The following is a 21,075-nucleotide window of genomic DNA, read 5'->3' on the forward strand; positions in this document are numbered from 1 at the left end:
ATTTACCCTGAAACCATGGAGCTGTAGCCCATCTGTTTTAGTGCTGCTGCCTAGGGCAGTGGCTGTATTCAGCCTTCAATTAACTCAGTGCTGTTTGAGTTTTATTTTGGTTGGAGTGTGTAAAAGGCCTCACTGCTAGGGCTTGCTTGGCTACTGCTGAAAACATTTTGTGATGGCTTGAGCTTAGTTTCTGAAATGCTCTTGGCACTTGTACTTTGAAAAACAGAGATGAAATGACATTTTCTGTTAAATTGTGCTGGTTTTTGTGGCTTGACAATCTCACCAGCAAATAAATGATGGCTTTGTTTCTCTAAGCCAAGTGATTTTTTTATTTTTTTTTTATGTGCATCCATTGGGCATAGAGAAGGTGCTAATAAGGAAGATCTGGGGGCTGGAGACAAATTTTCTAGAAGTTGCTTTTCAGGCACAAAAAGGAGTCTGTTGTATGGGTCAGCAAATGGCCACATCCACTGGGCCGGTCATGAATCTCTCCAGGAGTTAATTTTTGATACATGCTGCTGCCAAACAAAGCAAGAATGGCCTCTTACAAGACATGCCTTCTGGTTAGTGCCTAGCTGGAGCTTACAGAAGAATGTTTATACTTTCTTGCATCTTTTCATGTTTGTGACTTACACCATTCTTGGGTCCCAGGCCAGTTCAGAACATGAAATCAGACTTTTTTTTCTCCTGATCATGTTGGTATTTGGTCCACATGGCTGAGAACTGGCCTCTTCCACAAAGATCCCCGCCTGAGGCCTCACCTGTATTCAATAGAGATATCATCACATAAAACCAAAGGTTGGGGTAAAAGCTGCTGTCTCAGCAGATGGATGATTGTTTGCTCCCAGACAACATTAATCTCGGCTGTTAGAGATGACCAAGGTGCAGGTACTGATATCCAGCAAAAGAAAACTAAAACTAAATTCTCTACAGTAAATCTTGAAGTCTACATTGCTTTATGGGGTTATCCTGATGAGTTAAGATGCTGCTGCTCCTCTACCCTTGAACTGGCTGAGAAACAGCCATTTCAAGCAGAGGTAAACATTTTTATTCTTTCTTTAAAAGGAATACACAAAGGCAAGCACTCTAAACAGTTTGAGGCAACAGTAACAGTTTTCATATCTGCAGTTAAAATGTACACTCTGAAAGTACTGCAGTTGTCCAAATTTATATAGTGGATAAAATAGGAGTGGGTAAGAAAGAAGCAAAAAAACTTAGGGAAATGCTACATTGTAATGTCACAATTAGTCACATTTGTGTTTATGGAAAATCTGAGATGTTCTCCTAGTGTTTGTGTCTGTGTATATGAACTTCTAAATGGCTGTATGGTTGTTTGTTGGCAACCATTTCTGTGGAAGTGAGTATTTCTGATGGTCAGTCTGTGTTTGTCAATTTGGCTCATGCTCGAGACATATAGTTAACTATTTTTTTGTGTGAATTGGTGTGCTCAAAGGAGGGCATTCTGTACTCAAAGAGCAATGCTCCTGCCCACTGTGACATTTCTGACTGTTGCCAGAAGCTGCCTGTTGTGCTGTTCTGAGCTTTTTGTCTCTGTTTTCTCTGCATTTAAGCAAATAGCAAGGAACCTTGGGGTAGAGATGAGACAAAGTGGCTTCAGAATGAGATGCTGAGCAGGTAGAGTGGGATAGACAGGGGAGTCCTAACAGGACAACACTGGGGAGCAAACCAAAGTGCTGCTCAAGGATGAGGGGAGAGGTCTTGCATGGAGGTGGAGATTTCCCTCCCACTGGGGGACAGCAAAGTCCTGGAAAAGAGAGGAGTGTGTTGTGAGTCAAGAGGATGATGGCAAGCAAGAGCTGGGTATCCAGAATTTCTCTTGTGATTAGTATATAAGGAAACTAGAGGTAGATCTTCAGGAAACTTTGCACTTCTGAATGAAACAAAGTGAGAAAAGATGAGCCACTTGGATCATCCTCAGGATTCTACCTATATTGACTGATGGCATTAAATAATGCTTGTACAAACTGCTGGAGTAAGAACAAACACTATGTCTGAGTTGCTCGGAGTAAAGGTGGTGTAACACCACTTGTCAGAAGCTCTATAGGAAGCTGAAGAAAAGTGTTTACTGTGTTACATGGTAAATTTGGCTTATGGGAAATCTGTGTGGTTTTTAAGTACATATCATCTGCACTGTGTTTGTAGCCCAGTTAATTCTAAGGGAAAGTATCTGTCAGCTTGAAACTGGTATCAGTTTGAAATTGCAATTTATGTACATGGACATGTCCTTGATCTAAAATGTCCTTGCTGATGAGAGTGCCTTCATACTGGTGAAAATCTGACCAGTGCTGGTAGGATTGCATCTGGACAGAGCTGATGGCATCAGCTTATCTATTTATGTTTTCCCTGATGCTCTAGGCCTTTGGAGAAGAGTAGCTTTAAGTTGAATTGCATCTCACTTAGGGCAGGAAATACAGTTAAGATAGATCCTGATGCACAGCTTGTAGAAAATTATTTTATCCTGGAAACATTTAGCAGAGCTGAGTTACTGTGAAAAAATCTGAGAACTGACAGTGTACTTTATTGCATTAATTATAACATGCTGCAGCATTAGTGAGAAAATGTATTTTGGGTTCCACATTTTCTGTGGGTTTTTTATCATGCCTGTAAGTGCTTTTCAGATGCCTAATTGGAGATGCTGTATGTAGAAGCCTGTACTATCTGAAAATCAAACCCTTTTCCTTATAATGAATTTCTAAATATTTTTGATGTATTAAATGGGACCACATCAGTTAACCTTTAAAAACAGATAACTAACTAATAGACAGGGCTGGTGTTCATGCTTATTCTATCTCATCTTTGTGTAGTAGGATAGTTTTAGTCATAGAAACATTCTTGCTCGGAAGCAAACACTACAAACCCTCTGCTTCACTCTTTCACTGTGCTTGTGTTTGCTACTACACTTTAAAAAAAATCACAATAAAAATCACCTTTTGTTTTTTCATTGCTTTGTGTGGGATGGCTGGAGGGTATTCTCACACTGTAAAGGCAATAAAGCTCACTGACAGATTTTTTTTCTAACAAAATCCTTCTGCACAGCTGCATAACATAAATCATTCCTTCCCATTTCTGAATGTTAGCTATTTCTTGTATGAAAGTAACTGCTGTTCTTGTCTGACTTTAACAAGGTTTGAGGTTTTTTGTTTGGCACAAATATTGTCACTTTTTTTAGTTTTATAACCACGGTGCCCTTAGCTGTAGCAATTGCAGGGCTTGAGTGTGAGCAAGTACAGGTTAGACTGCCAAGATGTTTTTACTTTCATAACAGTCAGCTCATATTTTAAAAATACAGTGTGTGTTGTCCTTTACTAAAATTATTTATTTGTGAATTCAACTAGTGCATATATTGCCAAAACCCAGAGTATATCAAAAGTAAATTCAGGTGGTGGAATAAGAGTTGTCTTCTGGGACTAAAGCCATTATTTTTACTTTAAAATTTTGCTCCTTTTCCACATGACATTGCATTGCTAAGGGATCATGTTACAATGCTTCTGGAATGAATCGACTTGCACTGCCTTAATTAAAGGTATCAAAGCAGGAATGAATAACCCTGGCTGCATCTGTTGCTGCTGATTTGCTTTTACTGCCTCAGTGAAGCACGAGCTGCTTAAGGTCTCTCTGCAGATTCAAGGTGTTCTTGCTGCTCTGCAGGATGTGGTAGAGCATCTGCAGGACCTTCCAAAGATCAAACCCCATCATAATCAGGGGGATGGCAGTTTAACTGAGCACTGCCTTAATAATAAAGTCATAATGAATTGTATTTGTAAAACCCACTGCCACCAAGGTGGTCTGCAAGATCTGCCCCCTCTTCATGCACAGAGCTAAAATATGGGGTAAAAAATGGAACAAAATTACAGTGCAGACAGGGCAGGGAGTGTTCTGGGAGGGTCTGGCAAAGCCTGTGCCAGTTAAACTGGAAAATATCTCCTTCCACTAAGCTCTAGTTTAGAGATATTTGACATAAATATGTGTGAGAGATGGACTACAGCAAGGACCTGAAGAAGACAGATTGCTTGCTCAAAGGGGAGGCAAAGCAAAATTTCAGCTTCAGGCTCAGGCCTTAAGGACTCTGAAGTGGAGATGCCATTCAGGCTAAAATTCAAGGAACAGGTTCCCAGATTGCTTGATCTTTATGTAACCTTAGAATAAAAACAAGAAGTTCCCGTTGTGTTGGGTGCAGCAGGCAGTTCCAGTGGGCAGACGATTGCCAAGAGAGCTCAGGCACAAAGGCTGCAGCCAGCAAGGCTGGCTGTGGGGGTGGCTCAGCTTGGGACCCTGTGTGGGGAGGATGGAATAATTCTCACCAGCTCCAGGCAGGTAAGCACAGCATCGTGCTGAAAGCCTTGGTGACTTGTGCCATCAGAACTGAAGCTGGTCAGAGCAGTGGAATAGTGGGTCAGAGTCACAGTTTGCAGCATAGCCCTGAGCTCAAAATGTTGGATCAGTTGTAACACAAGCCATAAGGGTGATAGAAGACATTGGAATCTTATTTTTTTAAAATTTTATTTGAGAATTAAAATCTAGGAGTAGAAATTTGTTACTTTTAATATCTAGTCACTACTTCCAAAAAGAGCTTGTACTCAGTATGAAAAAACTTCCCTTCATTGCTCCAAAGTATTTCGCTGTCCTCGCGTACTCTGATTTTATTTTAAGAGTTGTTAATTGCCATCCAGAAGAGGAAAAAGCTAATGGCAGGAATAAGTTGCATGGAAACTCATTTATTGGAATATAAATTGAGATTTAAAAAATCTTTCTGGTATAGTTGAAAATAGAACTTATATACATAGTAAAATAATATACATTCTTCCTCCTCACAGTATGCTGGCTTCTGATCTGCATGTTTGACATTTTTCAGATTTGTTTCTATAGTTTTTCCCCCAGCTGGATTAAGGAAATACCTTTTCACATTTTTAGTTTAAGTAAAAACAGCTTGTTCTATAATAGTAAAAAGTAGGTTTAGAACCTAGGTGCAATATTATCTTAATAATTCTGCAAGTGCTTCTGCAGTTTTTTTCTGTGTTAAAATGTTTCCTATGCAACATTAAGATTTCTTTGTTTCTTTTCAGATACTGATGAATACAGACCACCTGTTTGGAAATCTTACTGTAAGTATCTCAGCATTTTGGGGCTTTTTCCCAAGTTAAAGCTGAAAAAGTTTCAGTTGGATGTTTTAAAAGACTAATTTCTCTTTTCATCAGAATGTGAGTTTAAGAAGTATCAAAGGGGTTCACTTCTTTTAGAGACAGGTACAAGGAGGTAGTTTCACTACCCCAAGGACAAGTGAACATAGATTATTTAGAGGAGTAGATTCTCTGCCCCTTATTAATGTGCATTGTCCCACTCCTGCTTGGTCTTGCTTATAGTGGTTTGTCTGCCTAGATCAGGGCTTACATAAGCTCCATTCATGCCTTAAAGTTGGTATCCTTGCAAACTTCTAGGGCTCCTGTGATCTAGTGCCTTGCATCACTAGAGCTGAGCTTGAGCTGGTTAAGAAAACTCAAAGTAAATTGTTTTTTTTCAGGAATTTGCTGATGTAGTGAAACAAGAGCATTTGTTTGACCTGGTGTGACAAATCACAAGCAGGTTTTTGGAAGCCCTGGCTAGAAGGGCGTGTTTGCTACCAGCCTGCCCGTGCTCTGCAGTTCTTGGTGTGCTTGTGCCCGTGCCCAGGGGCAGCTGGTCTTGCAGGCTGCCTTGGTCAGGTGTGCAGGGCAGCAGGCCAGGTGCCTTGCCCTGACATCAGAGTGCCACCCTCTTGGGAACTTCACAACCTGATGGGGTTTTTTTCAAAAAAAACCAAACCAAACCCACAAAAAAGCAAACAGCCATTTTTAAATCAAAAGAATTTCATGTAAAATGACCTCTTATTTGTCTGTGCAAATGGAGGTTTAGGGACATGGAAGAGAATATGAGAAAACTGTAGAAGACCGTCATAGCTTCCCCACAGTGGCTCACCTATGAATTCTAGTTATCTGTAGATACAAAAGCCAAGATGTGAGACATTTTGACACTTGAGGAAGCAAGAAAGAGGAGTCTGCTGCTCAGACTCTTCTGAAAATCTTCAAAAAGCAGATTTTGAAAACAGAATGTTCGTGTGTATAACTCACTTAACAGTTTAGGGTTGTCAGACTTACATTTGCATTACTTTGTATATGTTCATCTTGGTTAAAGGGGTTTGCTCAAGCAACGTTTCACATTGAGAAAATGTTTGCTCTCTAAAGGTTGAGGAGATTTAGCACTTGAGAAAATGTAGTTACTTTAAAGGTTTCCATCCTGCTGTGGGAAACTTTTTAATCAGAGATGTAGAATTAAAGACTAGGTGAGAATCATGGTTAGAAGGAGAGCAAGTGTAAGAGGGCAGATTTGATTATTTTTCCCCAGCTCTATACCTTCTGTGAACTCAGGGAACACTGCTCAAGTTTATTCCACACCATGATCTAGAAGAAGGAGCTTGAACCTCTCTAATACCAAATCTTTGTTGCCAGCTTGACAGAAGCTGAAGGCCTGGGCATGTGCAGATGTGTTTGCAGCACTCTCCAATGTGGTTTGTATGAATGGTTTGTGTGCACCCCCTCTCCTACCACACTGGGGCTTGCCTGCCGTGGTGAACCTGCCTGTGGGGCTCAGGGTGAAGCTCTGGATCCTGAGGTTTGGTCAGATTTCTGCCTCATGACAAAGAGGAATGTCTTGTTTGACTTCCCTGGCAATAATTACAGCAAGGAAAAGCTGCTGTTGAACAATTCGAATTGCATCCATCGGTTAGAGGAGGAGGGATAGGAATCCTGTTTTGTAACTTAGCTAGTCACCCTGCTGTGCTAGGTTACTGGAAGAGGAGAAAGATATTGCCATTGGTGAAAAAGAATTTCCTTTCAGAAAATCTTTTCAGCCTGGCTTGAAGTAAGGTGGGAAATAGTTCTGAGTTTTCACCCAGTTTCTGTGGGGCATGATGGTTGTGGGTCTCCTCTTTTGTGAAATTCAGAAAAATCTTAACTTGCTCCTTCCTTTTTTTTTTTTTTTCCTTTGAAATTGACTCTACAGTTCTCAGAATTAGATATGGACAGGATCCAGTGTGGTCAAATACAGCTTTTACAATAGAAGCTAGGGAATCTATGTGCTGGCAAAATAAATGGTCATGCTATGCCTAAAATGATAATTGCACTTTTATATACCAGTGTGCTGTTCTTCATCACTTGCAGAAATCATTTGTGTATTACCCAGCATGGAAATGACTGATTTTAGCAGCAACAGGAAAAACCATTAGGTTTTTTTATTTGGAAAAAAGGGAATGTTTTTTTCCAGTTTATCTTACGATTCAATGGTCATTGGGCATCTTGCCATTTTCTCCATTCCCATGTAGCTTGACACATAAATACAGCATTTGCCAGTGGAAAAGATTTGGGATCAAATGAGAATTGTAATTAAGTCAAATTTTATTGCTTAAATTAATGTATGGTCTTATTACCTGAAGAAGGTGATGGCACAATGTAGACCTTGGTATTCATGCTAATGATTGCAACATTATTTAATTTTAGAATATTACAATTCCAAATGTCCATTTTGCCATTTCTAGTGTACTATTGCAATACTAACTTAGGGTTGACAGCCTCATTTTGAAGGTGAGTTGCCAAACCAGATTCAGTTGGCATTAAAGTTGAAAGTCATTCCTTTGGTATTATTCCATAAAGTCTGCACATACTAGTAGCAGTAAATTTACATCTGGTTGTAAAGATCTGTTCTGGCTTGATGAAACTTATTTTAAAAACAGAGAAAAAGTAGGAAGGAAGATATAAATGTAAGTAAGTGTATGTCATAATTTGAGCCTTAGCTGTTTTACTCTGCTACTCAACTCATTTTGTCTTTAGATCTGCAAAGGCTTTAGTGTCTTCATCTTTCTCTTTCTTCAGAAAGGTCCTCACTGAGCAGTGGCAAAGGCAGAGGGTTTGACAGTGCACAGTTCTGAGTGGTTCTTGTAAAGCCTTGATGTGTTGCAGGTGACTGGGTGTGTGCCCAGCACTGTAGGATTGGGCTCCATCTGCTTGCCAAAGAAAGTCTGACAGCAGCCTGATCTGACAAATAGTGAACTTTAGTTTGTGTTTACTATGATTCTTTTTCTGATCTGTTTGTTGGAACTTGTCTGATCTCACCTAGTTATTCCATATTACTTGATGAATTCGTTATAAAGAAAATCAATATCCCATTTTGGCTTGCAACATTCTTTTTTTCTGACCCTTTGTTAGTAAATTTTTATATCTTTCATATCCTTGTGTTAAATTTTGCAAAAAGTCTCCTTTATTTAAACAGCAATGTTTAATGTTAAAATGTGTAACTTACACAATGATGCTCTATTAATTAGAATTTAACTTCTGCCTTCTCCCAGTGTATCAGTTGCAACAGGAAGCTCCCCATCCTAGAAGAATAACCTGCACTCGTGAGGTAGGTATCACAGTGTTCAGTTCTGTACAGTCCAGTAATTCCATGCCTGAACTTATTGTGTCCAGCCCAAGGAGTGGCTCCTTGGGACACTTTGTGCTGTGATTAGAGTGGGTAGCCTTGGGGCACGGGTACTCAGAAATCCATTTGTTCTAAAAGTGGAATTTAAAGCATTTTGATGTGTATCATCATTTACTGAGACTCATTGACTACTTTTTGATGCTTAGACACATGGAAACACATGTTTTCTCCTGATTTGCTCATGAGGATCTCATTTGTGAATGTTTTAATTCCCACAGAATTAGAACCTTATTTTTTCTGTATATATATTGATTTCTTTGAAATAATAAACCAAAATAAAAACAACAAAGAAATTAAAAACTCAAACCAATCCATAATTGAAAGTACCAGCATGGTTAAGCAAGTCATACAATGCTTAACATGATAATTATTTTGTAATTATTTGACTGCACCAAGTATATGTAGTATACTCTATATACTATATATACTTTGTAGTCAGGGAGAAATTGTAAATTGCTGAAGGAGTCTGGGATATTTAGTAAAATATGATAGCATAATATCCCAGGCCAGTTTGGCTGCAGAGAAGGGCTTGGAGGTCTTCTGTCCTACGTCGTAAGAACTCACAAGCAAATTTCATATTAAGTTCTTTTTCATAGTGTTTCTTAGAATACTATTAGCTAATCCAGTCAAATAAGCAGAGACATAAATGTGTATAATTCAGTATCTGAAAATGAAAAATTTTTACTGCCTCTGGTGTGATGGAAATTGTTCAGCTATTGATCAGATACTGATTGTCCTCTTTTTAGAGTAGAACAAGAAACTTGCTGGCCGAATATAAAAGCACCTGTGTAAATCTTCAAATATGAATCACACTGACTACTACAACTTTCTCATCCTCATTTTCACTGAATTTAAATTCTATTAATTGGAAAGTGTTACTAGCTCTAATAGAGATAGTTAATTAAAAAGCTGGACTGGTTTACAAAGGAAAATTTGCTATGGGTGAGTGGTGGCCATTTGCTATGGTCAATGGGGGATTGCAAAAGTATCATGTACAATCAAAACACTGCTAAGTCCTGTCATCAATGGAGAATGCAATGCAACAGATTAGTGTCTGTAATTATATATTTCTATGAATTTATTCCAAAACAAGATTGACATATTACAAACTTAAGTGTAAATCTATCCCCGTGTCAGAGTGAACAAAAAAACTGACATTGTGTATTTTAAAATAGCTTCTTGAACTCTGCAGAGTAAACCTGTGTCTGCACCATGAACATTGTAGAAACTGAGAAATAAAGGCTGTAGATTGAGAAACTAGTGTGAATAGAAGTAAATAACAGAAAACTATGAAAGAATCAGTCAGGTATTTAGCTGCAGAACAGAGCATATTAAATATGCATTTTATCATTGAAGAATTACTTTATTTAAAAAATTGGAAGCTTATTTTTAACTAATAAAGGTAAAATTGAAGAAGTACATGATCAGTGTGCATTTTCCTACTTCATCATTAGTTCCTTATAACGCAGATAAGAGTTTTTCATTATAAGTGTTGAACAATTTATGCAGCTGAGCTGATTTGAAGTGAAAATATATTCAGCAAGCAGTAACTTGTTAACCTTTCTCTCTGGTCTCAGCCTCTCCTGCTTGTGTTGAGCTTTGTGATCAGTTCTTTCTCAGCTGGGTTTCTATTAGCAGCCACACATGAGTCAGTGGGGAGCAGAATCTTTTCCTAAGTGGTTGAATTATTCAGCTGTATAAACAAATTCATAAACATTAGGAAGAGAATTTTGGTCCTGAGAACATCAAAGAGGTCAGTGGGAAGGAATGATATGTAATTTGGTGAGATATTAACACATAAATTGCTCTTCTTGCCTTGTTGTAATCCACTTGTTGACAAAAGCAGGAGTGATGATTAAGGGCAAAAAGCACTTGTTAAAGAATAATTGGAAATCACACCGTAAAAAAACCCCAACCCTTTATTACATGTGCAAAGACACACACTGTACAAGTGCTGATACTGAGAGGTGTATTCAACAGAATGACCTACTTAACTTGAAATGCTTCTCAAATACAAAGAATTCAAGTTTCTGCTCTGCTACACCAGTTTCATATCAGACAACACACAGATCAGTGGAGAGACACTGAAGTAAAAGGAGATTGCATTCATTTGTGATTTTTTTATTGTAAAGGTGCAGCAGAGCTGAGCCTTTTAATAGTCCATGAGGTTAAATTTGATAATTCCATAATGTTCTAAGGTTATTTGACTTCTGCATGAGGCTTGCATGCAAATTATAATGTTGTTTGTCCAATTAATACTGTATTTCCTCCATGAAATTACTATTTTTTTTGCTTATAGGCTTGTATACATGTGTGCATGCATAGGCATATTTAGGGCAGCCTTGACTGACATATAAAAGCATTCAATGAACAATTTAAAATAACTATATGAAAAAATACATAGTATGGAGAAATTGAAATCAGTGGCTTTTTCTGTCCTTTTAGGAGGCTTCATCCTAATTCAGTGCTAATAGTTAATTAACCTGTTAAACAGCATCTCTGTTTAGTATTGTGAAAATTGTCAAGAAACACAGAATATGAGCATATATAATGCACATCCTTATTAGAGCTGTTTGTAAAGGTGGCTTTATCTGCATGATATTTGACTAGAATGACTTTCCAAATTTCATTATAGCTAAGCCCTTTTCCAAAGGAATGTCTGCTGTAGGGTGCTTGCCACGTCTGCTTGATTTGTCTGTTCATAAATTTGGTTTCATTGCCTTCACCCCTCAGTTTGAAAAAAAGACAAATGAAGTAATGGTGGATATCTTGCTGATATTTGTGTTTCTTGAAGGTATCATAAGAATTTAATTTTTTCCTGTGGCCTCTGCATTAGTGATATACAAATAAACACATTGGAAAGAAATATCTCATGCTTTTCCCCCTCATTTTTTTCCAAGTTAGAAGCAATTTTTAAAACCTTGCTAAGCTAACAACAACAGGAAATTTTTCCCATTAGTAAAAATCCTGAGAAGTCAAAAGGCAGTGTTTGGCTGATCTTTGCTGGATACAAAGAAAAAGAAGCAGCTATGTCTGCTCTTACTCAACCTCAGCAATGCTTTGGTCCCAAGACATTGCCAAATCAGAAAAGAATTCTACAGTGGATAATTACATGAGCTAATAGGACCAATTTCTTGCTATCATCTTATTTTAAAATGTATTTCCTTTCTTGGATGGGTTGAGTTCCAGTCCAGATGTTTTGGTTTTGTCCCATTAACTTATGGATGACAAACTGTGAAAGTTAGAGTATTGAAGCTTCTGAACTAAACTGTTTTGGCCTTCAGTGCTCAGGTGCAAAGGGAGGATACGTGGGTGCCTGCATTGTCATTTGTAGAATTAAATTTGTAGAATACAGTCTGCCAGGAGCCCTTTGAAGTCCAAGGAAACACAAAAGACCAAGAGAGCTGCACATTGCTTCTGGTTCCAGCGCAGTTGAGGATAAGAGCACTGTGTCTAAGTTGCAAAGGGTGCAGTTGGTGTAACACCTGTCAGAAGCTTTACAGAAAGCCTGAGAACAGTGTTTACTGTCTTACATGGTAAATTTGGCTTACAGAGAGTCTGTGTGGTTTTCTCAGTGCACACAAGCTGCACTGTGTCTGTAGCCCAGTCATTCTGAGTGAATTAGAAGGCCCCTGTTGAGTTCTGATGGAATTTTCTTCAAGTCTTAATGTATGTCAGTATAGATGTCAAAACCCCCTAATATTATCATAAATTTAAAAAGTGATTAAAAAGCCCCAAAACACAAATAAACAGGCAATAAAACTCTGTGAATTGAGGTTCCAGCTGCGCTGAGTCGTATGCAGGCAAAAAGTGTTGCACATCAACATTGATACTGAAGTTATTGCAAGTTGGTAAAACTGATCAGTAGAGGCAGTGTTAACAGAAGTGGTTATTTTCCTTTTCAACTCATCATCCACTAAAATGACCTGCAAGCCTACTACAAATGCCTGGAAGTCCTGTGGGGTTTTTTTCAGAAGCTTTGCTCCAGTCATCTGCCTGTTCGCATTTTCAAATGTTTGCACAGAGTATATTATAAATTTTCTTAGGACTTGCAAGTACTCTGAAGATGCCCTGTCAAGTTACTAATCCATTTCTGAAAAGGAATGCTTTTGCTTATATAAATTTTCCAGTTCTGTCTTATAAATTCACTGAGATAAAGATAAAATCTCACTAGACAGACAACAAAATCTTACTCATGACAGGATTCTTCTTTTAACAACTGCTCTAAACTAGTGTCTTGGCTTAAGGGTTTTAGTTAAGAATTGTTGCAAGTTTCTATAACAACAACAATAAAATGCTTTCATTTTTTCTCTGTTTATGTTGCTATCTTCTTATTGAAGAAATAGCGTACATTTAACAAAAAAAATCGAAGACCTTTCTTCTTTTTTGAAATAATCCAGTCTCTTCAGGCCCTTTGAAAACAGCTATCACACCAGGCAACTTGTTTGCTGTTATAAAGGAAAAGGAAATATTTTAGGACATGATAAATCTTACCCGTGATGGAATGTTTTTTCCAAAGTGATGGATCATGACAATAGCTTTTTATTTCCTGGGAATGTTGAAGAATTGTTATTAGACTGTACATCGGGATGTATGTTGTTTTTTGTTGTTTTGAATATCTGAAATCTTTATATTCCACTGAAAACACTGGAGAGAAGCACTAATATTAATAGGCTTTTTGTTGAAAAGATGTTAAAAAAACCCAATGTGGCATTCTGTGTTGCAGCATAGCTGGATTGTTTTATATTTCTGTAGTTCAAGTTGTATAACTGTTGACTTTTATTCCCCAAAGAGTTTCCCCCTTTAAATTTAGCAAGAAAGGATAACATGGTGGCTTAAATTATTAGTTGATTTCTGTGGAATATGCTATTCCTCACTTGGCTCTAAACTTCCTGGACAAATGAAGATGCATTATTTTATCTAGAATAATTATCAGGCAACTTGTGCCCTGACACCCCTGCATATTGTGTGCATTTACACCATAAGGTCTCTGGAGCACAGCCAAGGTGGAGTTACACTACAAAACACATGCACACCTGCTTTTGAAGTCTTTTAGGTGGTACTACTTCTTTTAGTGAAGTCAAGAAGCACAAGACTTAGGCACCTGATGATTTACTCACCCATTTGCCCTCACTCTGAGGGGCTGCATAGTAGTGGCTTTATTTCAGCAGGGGCACCAACAGCTCTGTGATGGAAGGTAACCTGTAAATTTTAGAGTTTTATAGATGTTTCACTGTATTAGTGCACTCAACAATATGGTGCACTTACATGCATGAACTGCTAACTCATTTCCCCTATCTGGCACTTTGTAAAAGCAATATTTAATGCCATCAGTTTGTATGTCCTGAGGATGACATGGTCCAAGTGGCTCATCCTTTCTCGCTCCATTTTAAGCCATTCACAAGTGCAGTGTTTTCTGAATATCTCCCTTTGGTTTCCCTATGTGCTAATCACAGGAGAAATTCTGTTCTTGATTATTTTTGCGTGCACTTTCACATTATATCCCTTTCTGGTTTTAATCCTGTATTGTATACAGTCCACTTTACTGTATAGCTTCTCTTGTTATGAAACATTACAATTTCTGTTATTTCTTCTAGGTAGAGAACAGACCCAAGTATTATGGAAGAGAGTAAGTAACAAACACCTCTGGAAGTGGTTTATCCTGACATATTGGTTAATAATAGTTACAGGAAAGGTGTCAAATGTTTAGTCTGGGCTCTTTTTTTCTTCTGTGTGTTTTAGAGCAGTGTGTCTCACCATCAGGTCATTACTACATTATTACTTTTGTCTGCCTAAAATTACAGCTGCAATTTCTCATGGATATGGATATCACTGAGTGCTACTTTAAGTGAGAAAAACAAACATACATTTCTGTGCTTTCAAGGGATTGTCTTTTTCTATCTCCCTCTCCTGTTGGCTTTGCAAAATGTGTTTCTGTTTAGGAAGAAAAGATATTTGGATCCCAAATGCAATATATAATCAGTCTCTGTGTGTCTTCTGTTTCAGGTTGCTAATGCAAAGATGGTTAGATTTAGTGTGGAGAAACAAAGATCTTACTTATGTTTATTTTGGTAAAAGATGTGTAGTGTTGCTGGGTTATTATATCAGCAATTACTGAGATTACACCAACTTGCTAAAATCTCAGGGATCACATAAAATGTCCTTGAATGCTTCAAAATGTTTGATTGCATGCCGCTAGCACAAAAGATGTGAAACCAGCAGGAGAAAACAGATTTATTTCTACATATTAAATTGATAGATGCAGATTTAAAAACAATATACTTGTTTCATAGATGTTCTTTCCTAGAAGCCTTTCTAAACCATTTGAAGTAAATTCAAATACAGGCACATAGGGAAATTAATTCAAATTGTAGATTCCACCAAGTCAGTAATTTTTGTTTGTTTCTTTTTAAATTACTATCATTGGTGCTTTCTAAATGAAGACCAAAAGGTGATTTAAAAGAGAAGAGGCGTGTGTTTCAAAGAAGTTTTTGTTCCGTAGATTCCATGGGATGATCTCAAGGGAGGAAGCTGACCAATTATTGAGTGTTGCAGAGGGAAGCTATCTCATTCGTGAAAGCCAAAGGCAACCTGGAACCTACACTTTGGCATTAAGGTCAGTAATTAATATTCCATTTTTAAATTTATAAAATATTCAAATGGTTTTACTTCATTGCTGACCTCAGATCAAAAAATTCTTTGTAGTTGTTTTAATTTCTTTTTCATCATTATACTTTTTTACCCTAGTTATAGATTTGGTATCTTTGACCTTCCATGCCCTTTTTTGAAGTGCTAACACTCCTTATTGTTTTTACCATCAGGATAACAGCAATTGTGGTTTTGCTAGTGGGGCTTCATTTTGCCCTTTTCCCACTGTGGTACAGATGTGACCCAATGCAGATGTTGGGAGAGCAGGTGGTCAAGAAACAAAAGGCACCTTATGAGTTCCCTGAGCAGCCTGCCATGTGCTGGAAAACTCTGTCCCCCCTGGTCTCTCCTTGGGATGGCAACACATCAGGAGGCCCTTTTTGTCTGAACACCTGTTAGCTCACAGTGCTTGCAGATCTGCTTCTTCATTCTGCAAAGCTCTGGCAAGTGGGTCAGCTATCAATAAAAAACTCAAAAAGTAGTTGTAAGGTTTAAATAGTTTAATTACTTTTAAATGTTGGAGGTTACTTTGGCCTGTGCTGTACACCTGAGATGGGAGATAGTGATTATTAGCAAGGTTGTAAATCTAAGTGGGACAGAAAAACATTGAAGAAGATGCAGTTACTGAAAGTTTTATAAAATTATGATTAAAATAATAATGTCTTGAAATAATAGGTTGTGATAAATTAGTTTTTCAGGGGGAAAAAGAATATATTTTCATAGTATATTTGTTTCTGTAGTAATAAACGACAGACATTATTGACATTTACACTGGCTTTCATTAACAGTGTAAATTTGGTATTTTGTATTAAAATAGTACTCAATTTCATCATCTTCTGCTCTTGCAATATTCTTTTAAAGCTACAAAGAAATCAGTTTTTGTAACACCTGGCTTGAAGGCAGAGCTCCACTGCCTGCTTCCAGTGGTGCAGAACACACAGGGCCTGTAGACTCAGATAAAGCTGTTGAGCATCTTGTAGGATGTATCACTGCAGGTTGTTTTTCAAATGCACCTTCAGTCCAGCAAGTCAAAAGATGGCTTTTTTCCCCAGGTTTGATGGTATCTCTCACACTGGAAAACCCCTTTGAAAACAATAAAATCAGTTTTATACCAAATAGAGAAAAGAATGGATAGTTGTTAGTGATTGGTTTGGGAAAAGTTTCAAATGATAACAAAGTTGTTATCATTGTTTTATTTTGATGAAATTCAGTGTTTGGAAAAACACATCAGAAACTGAAACTGCAGCATCTTGCAGCCATTTCATTATGTTTAAATGGTAAATGACTTGTGTATCATGGGCAGTGGGTCTAGGTGGCTGCTTTCCTTCCCATAGCAGACAATGCTCTGTTCTCTTGCTGTTGGCCTTCAATGTGCATGAATGAGAGTGTTAACTCTCATGTCTTAGGTGGAACTCTGTGAACTGTGGTGCTCTGTCTTCCACACATTGGGATTTTACCACTAGGATTTATTTTTTATCACTACTAGGCAGTGTAGCAGGAGTCTGCGTTTCCATTGACTGGAAGGAGAATTTTTCTCAGTTTTTATTCTTCCTTTCCCTGGAACTATAAATGCAGAATATAGCCATTAGCCAAAGTGTCCAGTGAGTGTGTTTCTGACATAGTAGCATCTCTTAAAGACCAGGTCCTTTCTGCAGTCTCTCTGTGTACCCTGACTGTGAGAAGTTTGCTGTGATTGCCATGTTGAGTTTATGTAGTTGTATCCTTTTCTGAGAGCATCACTTGTGTTTGGGTCACTACATTGCCAGATGGCAAAGATAGCCCCATCTGCAGTTTAGATAATCCCAGCAGGAATTTAAGAATGTAACTTCCATGGCCAAAAACAGAGCTTGTCAGCAGGATGGTATGTATGAGCAAAACTTTTCCAAGTTCAACAGAAAGCTTTGATTGAGTTCAGGGTCTCTAATTTCACCCTTTCTCTTCTGGTTGTATCAACAAATTTGGTATTTTCATACTAGGTTTAAGTGCTACTCTGTCTCTGAAGCACTCATGTTAACTTTAAGATCACTTCTGTGTGATTTTTGCTTTTTCTTCTTTACCTTTGTTTTACCCCTTAGAAGGTGTGGGAGGAAAGAAAACTTGGTCAGCTGTTACATAAAAAAACAAACACAGAACAGATTCCAAGAATTTTATGAAGTTAACCCAGCAATTCTCTAGAGGTGCTCTAATTCTGCAATAACATAGTGACAAAACATAAAGTGAAATATCCGTGTGTTCTGGTTGGTTTTCAGGCATGTTTTGGTAAAAATAATGGAAAAAAGTTGAGTAAAATTTAGATTCTTTAAGGTACTATCAACTCTTGGCATAAATACTTCGTTCCCTCTGTATTTCTATGTATCTACTCAATCTCTCTCACTGTTTGTTGTCTGATGTGTCAGTCTTTGACAGTCTGTCAATTCTGAGAAACCGCCTATGAAGTGTGATTGCATCATGAAATCCCAGTTCATGGAGACATAAAAGTCTTGTGGTAGCTGTGGGTAGGAGCAGCTGATGTTGAGACTGAGACAGGTTTGTTTCCTGGCTTGTAGCTGCCGGTGGCTCTGCTGGGGAGGCAGGCAATTCAGTGAGACAGACGGCCCAGCATGTCCAGCTCTGGCAGATGTCTCCTTCCTGTGCTTGTGGCAGCGTGCCTGGGAACCCTGAGAAACCCAGGGCATCCAGTCGTGAGGAGCAGTGTAGTGAAACAGGATCATGTCCCTTCCTGTGGCAAGGTATGATGTCTCTGTCATGGAATGTTTCCAGCCATCCTTTCTGCAATGGAGAAGAACAAGCTTTTTGTGGTTTGTCCTGAGGACCCAAGCCAGACAATTCCTCAGATCATCATGGGACACTTGCAGTGTTACATTTGATTCCACCAGCCATTGTAGCTGATGCCCAAAAGCTCAGTGTCCATACCAGCCAGGACTGCACACCCTGTTCGAGATGAACTGCACCACATGCTTTAGTTCTTTGTTCTCTAAAGCCTTATTTCTAAATGAGTTTTGACTGCTGTGGTGCTTTTATGGAACTAGCTTTAGTAGATCTAAAGATCTTGTTCCTGAGCTGCTATAGCTGCAGACATAGCCTAGCACCACTTAAATGACCAAATATAGGACAGGAAAAATAATACTTTTTGCAAGCTAAAGCAAAGCGGTCAGCTCTTCTTAGTGCAATACTGTCAAATAGTTAATTGAGTTCAAAGTGAAGATTTTTAATATTTTTTTCTTTGTAAGGTAGGGAAAGTGACTCTTACCCAAAAAAACTGTTCATTTTTTTAAAGCTGCTGTTGAGTTACTGTAAAATCTGCTTTCCGCTTATATAACAAGCTGCATTTTGATCATCTTATGATGAGCTATTTTTGCCTACTTTCATCCATTATTGTGCAATTAATTTGCATCATGACTTTTTAAAAGGCAGACTACCTTTTAAATATAAATTTGAAACAAAAGATGGTGGAGTTTTTTCAGAAAATAATTTTCTCAGAATTTGTAAGAGAGATAGAAGTATGTTCTTAAAGAAATAGAAAATGATAATTTAAATGTTGTTTGAAGTATAGAAGTTTGACTAAATAGTCAGAGCTGTCTTTCAGATAAAATTGATGTTCAGAGCCTAAGAAGGTCTGTAAAATTGTGTCAGCTCAGATACCATATAAAGGAGAATGAAGCATAAACACAACTGAGAGCAGCAAATAAGCACCCTACTATATTTAATGCCTATATTATATTTAATCATGGATGCATTCACCAATCTTTACTAATTAATTAATCAATCAGAATGCCACTGAACATGTTTTGCAGTCTTGAGGTTTAAAAAAATTACTGACATGAGAAAGTGATTGTAGATCTATATCTGTGTACATACATATCAGCAAGTCTCTCTCAGAATAAAAAGACACAAAATGCATTGTAATGTTAATTAAATGTTCCAAGCAGATTTAAAATAATGAAAATTTCTAATTCACTTCTGGAGCTATTAGATCTGCTTTTACATTTGGCAAAAGAGTAGTACATTGCTTAATGTTAAGACCTATAGCAAGTGGCAGTAACAATAGACATGGTTTGCAATGTAGCCCTCTGTGGTGGAGAGCTTGTTTAATAATTAGGATGAGGATAAAGAGGAAATGGGTAGAGAGTGTACTAGTGGTAGGCGTTGAAGTGTGATGGTACTGCATGTTCTTTTGAGCAGATAGCTGCTGTAGCACATTTAATTGGTTACCATGGTTTCCCTTCCTGCAAATTCTATTGTTGTGATACTGAGAATGAATTAAGGTTCTGCAGCATGAATTTTTTAAAAAAAAAAAAAGGTAATAATGTGAGCCATGATTATGAGTCATGTTTTCTTTATGTTTGGAGGTTTGGGCACATTGAAGATTATGTAGCACCAGGAAAGAATTCTTCAGGTGAAATGAATGTCAAAAATTAGTAATCTTTATTTTAGTCAACATGTATTGTGCAAATTCATACACATTCTCAATCCATGAATTATGACATTTTTTTAAGCAACTAGCCACAGGCATTTTAAAAGGAGACCTAATTGGTAGCCTATTAGGGCATAATTCTGCACATGAACCTTTTAAGTTTCAGAGGATGAGTGCATTGGTAGCTGGATGCTGTTTATTTCCAGTGGGCTCTTTTGGGACACGTGTGTAGTGCTGTTCCAGAACACGTGTGGATTGCTGTGAGATTACTTACACATGTAGAATTCAACATCTGCAAAAGGCTTCTTGAATTCAGAGATGAACACTGTTGATCTGCATTCTGCTGAAAAGCCTTGTTGTTCATACTGGGACCGGGGAGAGCAGTTGGGGAAAGAAGAATTGTTTGAAACTACTTTCTACATGATGATAGCTGAATTATGTTTTTTGAATTATGAATGTATCAAAATCTGATCATAGTTTATCCTGCATCTACAGCTGATCTGTAAGTAGTCAGAAGGAGCCCAGCAAAGCAGTAGCTAACTGCATCTCTTCCCTTTACCATGGTAACAGTATTCTGACATCATGCTAGTTGGTAGGGAAAAATTCTAAAGACCATTTTAAAGACTAAACTTTACATATCTTTCTGTGTATTTTTACCTGATTTGCAAAAGAAGTGATTGGCAGTAGCAAGGGTTGAATTCAGTTTCTAGAATCCTTTCTAAAATATTCATACAATATTCCTTGGTTGCTAGCTGAAAAGAAAAAACAACAGGGGAAAAGGTGGTAATAAATTCTGGAGCTTGCTTTTCTGCTTCAAGTAAAACAATTGGCCCTCTATCTAGGTAACGTTCCCGTAAAAAGTTTCTTTTCCTACATAAAATTTCACACTAAATAATTGACTCTCTTAGTTTGTCAATAACATTTAAGGTTCAGCTATCAGTAAACACCTGAGGTGTTCTGTTTATCATCTGCCTTATGTAAGTGCACCTGGGCACTACTGAAATGGCTTCACTTAAGTATTTAGAATAATAATAAATAGCTACTAACCTTAATGAGTAATTAACTGGCTACCTAGGTCCTCCCACAGACTAGAATGCTTTTTTCCTTATGGTTCGTGTCTTCTTGCTGTGTTCCTGTTCTCCTTCCCTCCTCTTCCCATCTGTTGTTGTTGTCAGCTCTGTTTTCTTTTGGCTAGAGTGTCTAATTTATCTTTAGCAATTCAGTTTACTGCAGTGTTTCTCCTGCTGGTGTTAAGTTCAGCACTTCTCGGAGGAATACTCTCTGCTCCAGCGTGCTGTGAACGTTTTTGGGAGAGCTTGTCCAAGAGATGCCTGTGCTCAGTGTGCACAGCTCATGTTCATTTATGCCATGTCCTTCACCTGGCTGCAGCTCCTGCTGTGATCTGCTGGGCAGCAGAGGCACTAGGCTGGTGCTGAGGTACCAGGGTGGAGCTCAGGAGCTCTGGGCTCACTTCTTGGCTTCAT

The 21,075-nt window shown here is 38.0% G+C and overlaps 1 protein-coding gene across 4 annotated transcripts in view; it reads left to right on the plus strand.

Moving 5' to 3' along the window:
- CHN1 (chimerin 1) overlaps positions 1–21,075 on the plus strand; it is a 92,444-nt gene that overhangs the window by 17,106 nt on the left and 54,263 nt on the right. For 3 of the 4 annotated variants that reach the window (XM_059475801.1, XM_059475802.1, XM_059475804.1), the window contains 4 exons: positions 5,085–5,123; positions 8,396–8,451; positions 14,127–14,158; positions 15,032–15,145. In XM_059475801.1, the coding sequence (XP_059331784.1) occupies positions 5,085–5,123; positions 8,396–8,451; positions 14,127–14,158; positions 15,032–15,145 (241 nt within the window). Of the gene's footprint in view, positions 1–5,084; positions 5,124–6,553; positions 6,576–8,395; positions 8,452–14,126; positions 14,159–15,031; positions 15,146–21,075 lie in introns of those variants that run through there. The other variant, XM_059475803.1, reaches the window with a different exon arrangement.

Source organism: Ammospiza nelsoni, chromosome 7, assembly GCF_027579445.1.
Source record: "Ammospiza nelsoni isolate bAmmNel1 chromosome 7, bAmmNel1.pri, whole genome shotgun sequence".
Classification (NCBI taxonomy): domain Eukaryota; kingdom Metazoa; phylum Chordata; class Aves; order Passeriformes; family Passerellidae; genus Ammospiza; species Ammospiza nelsoni.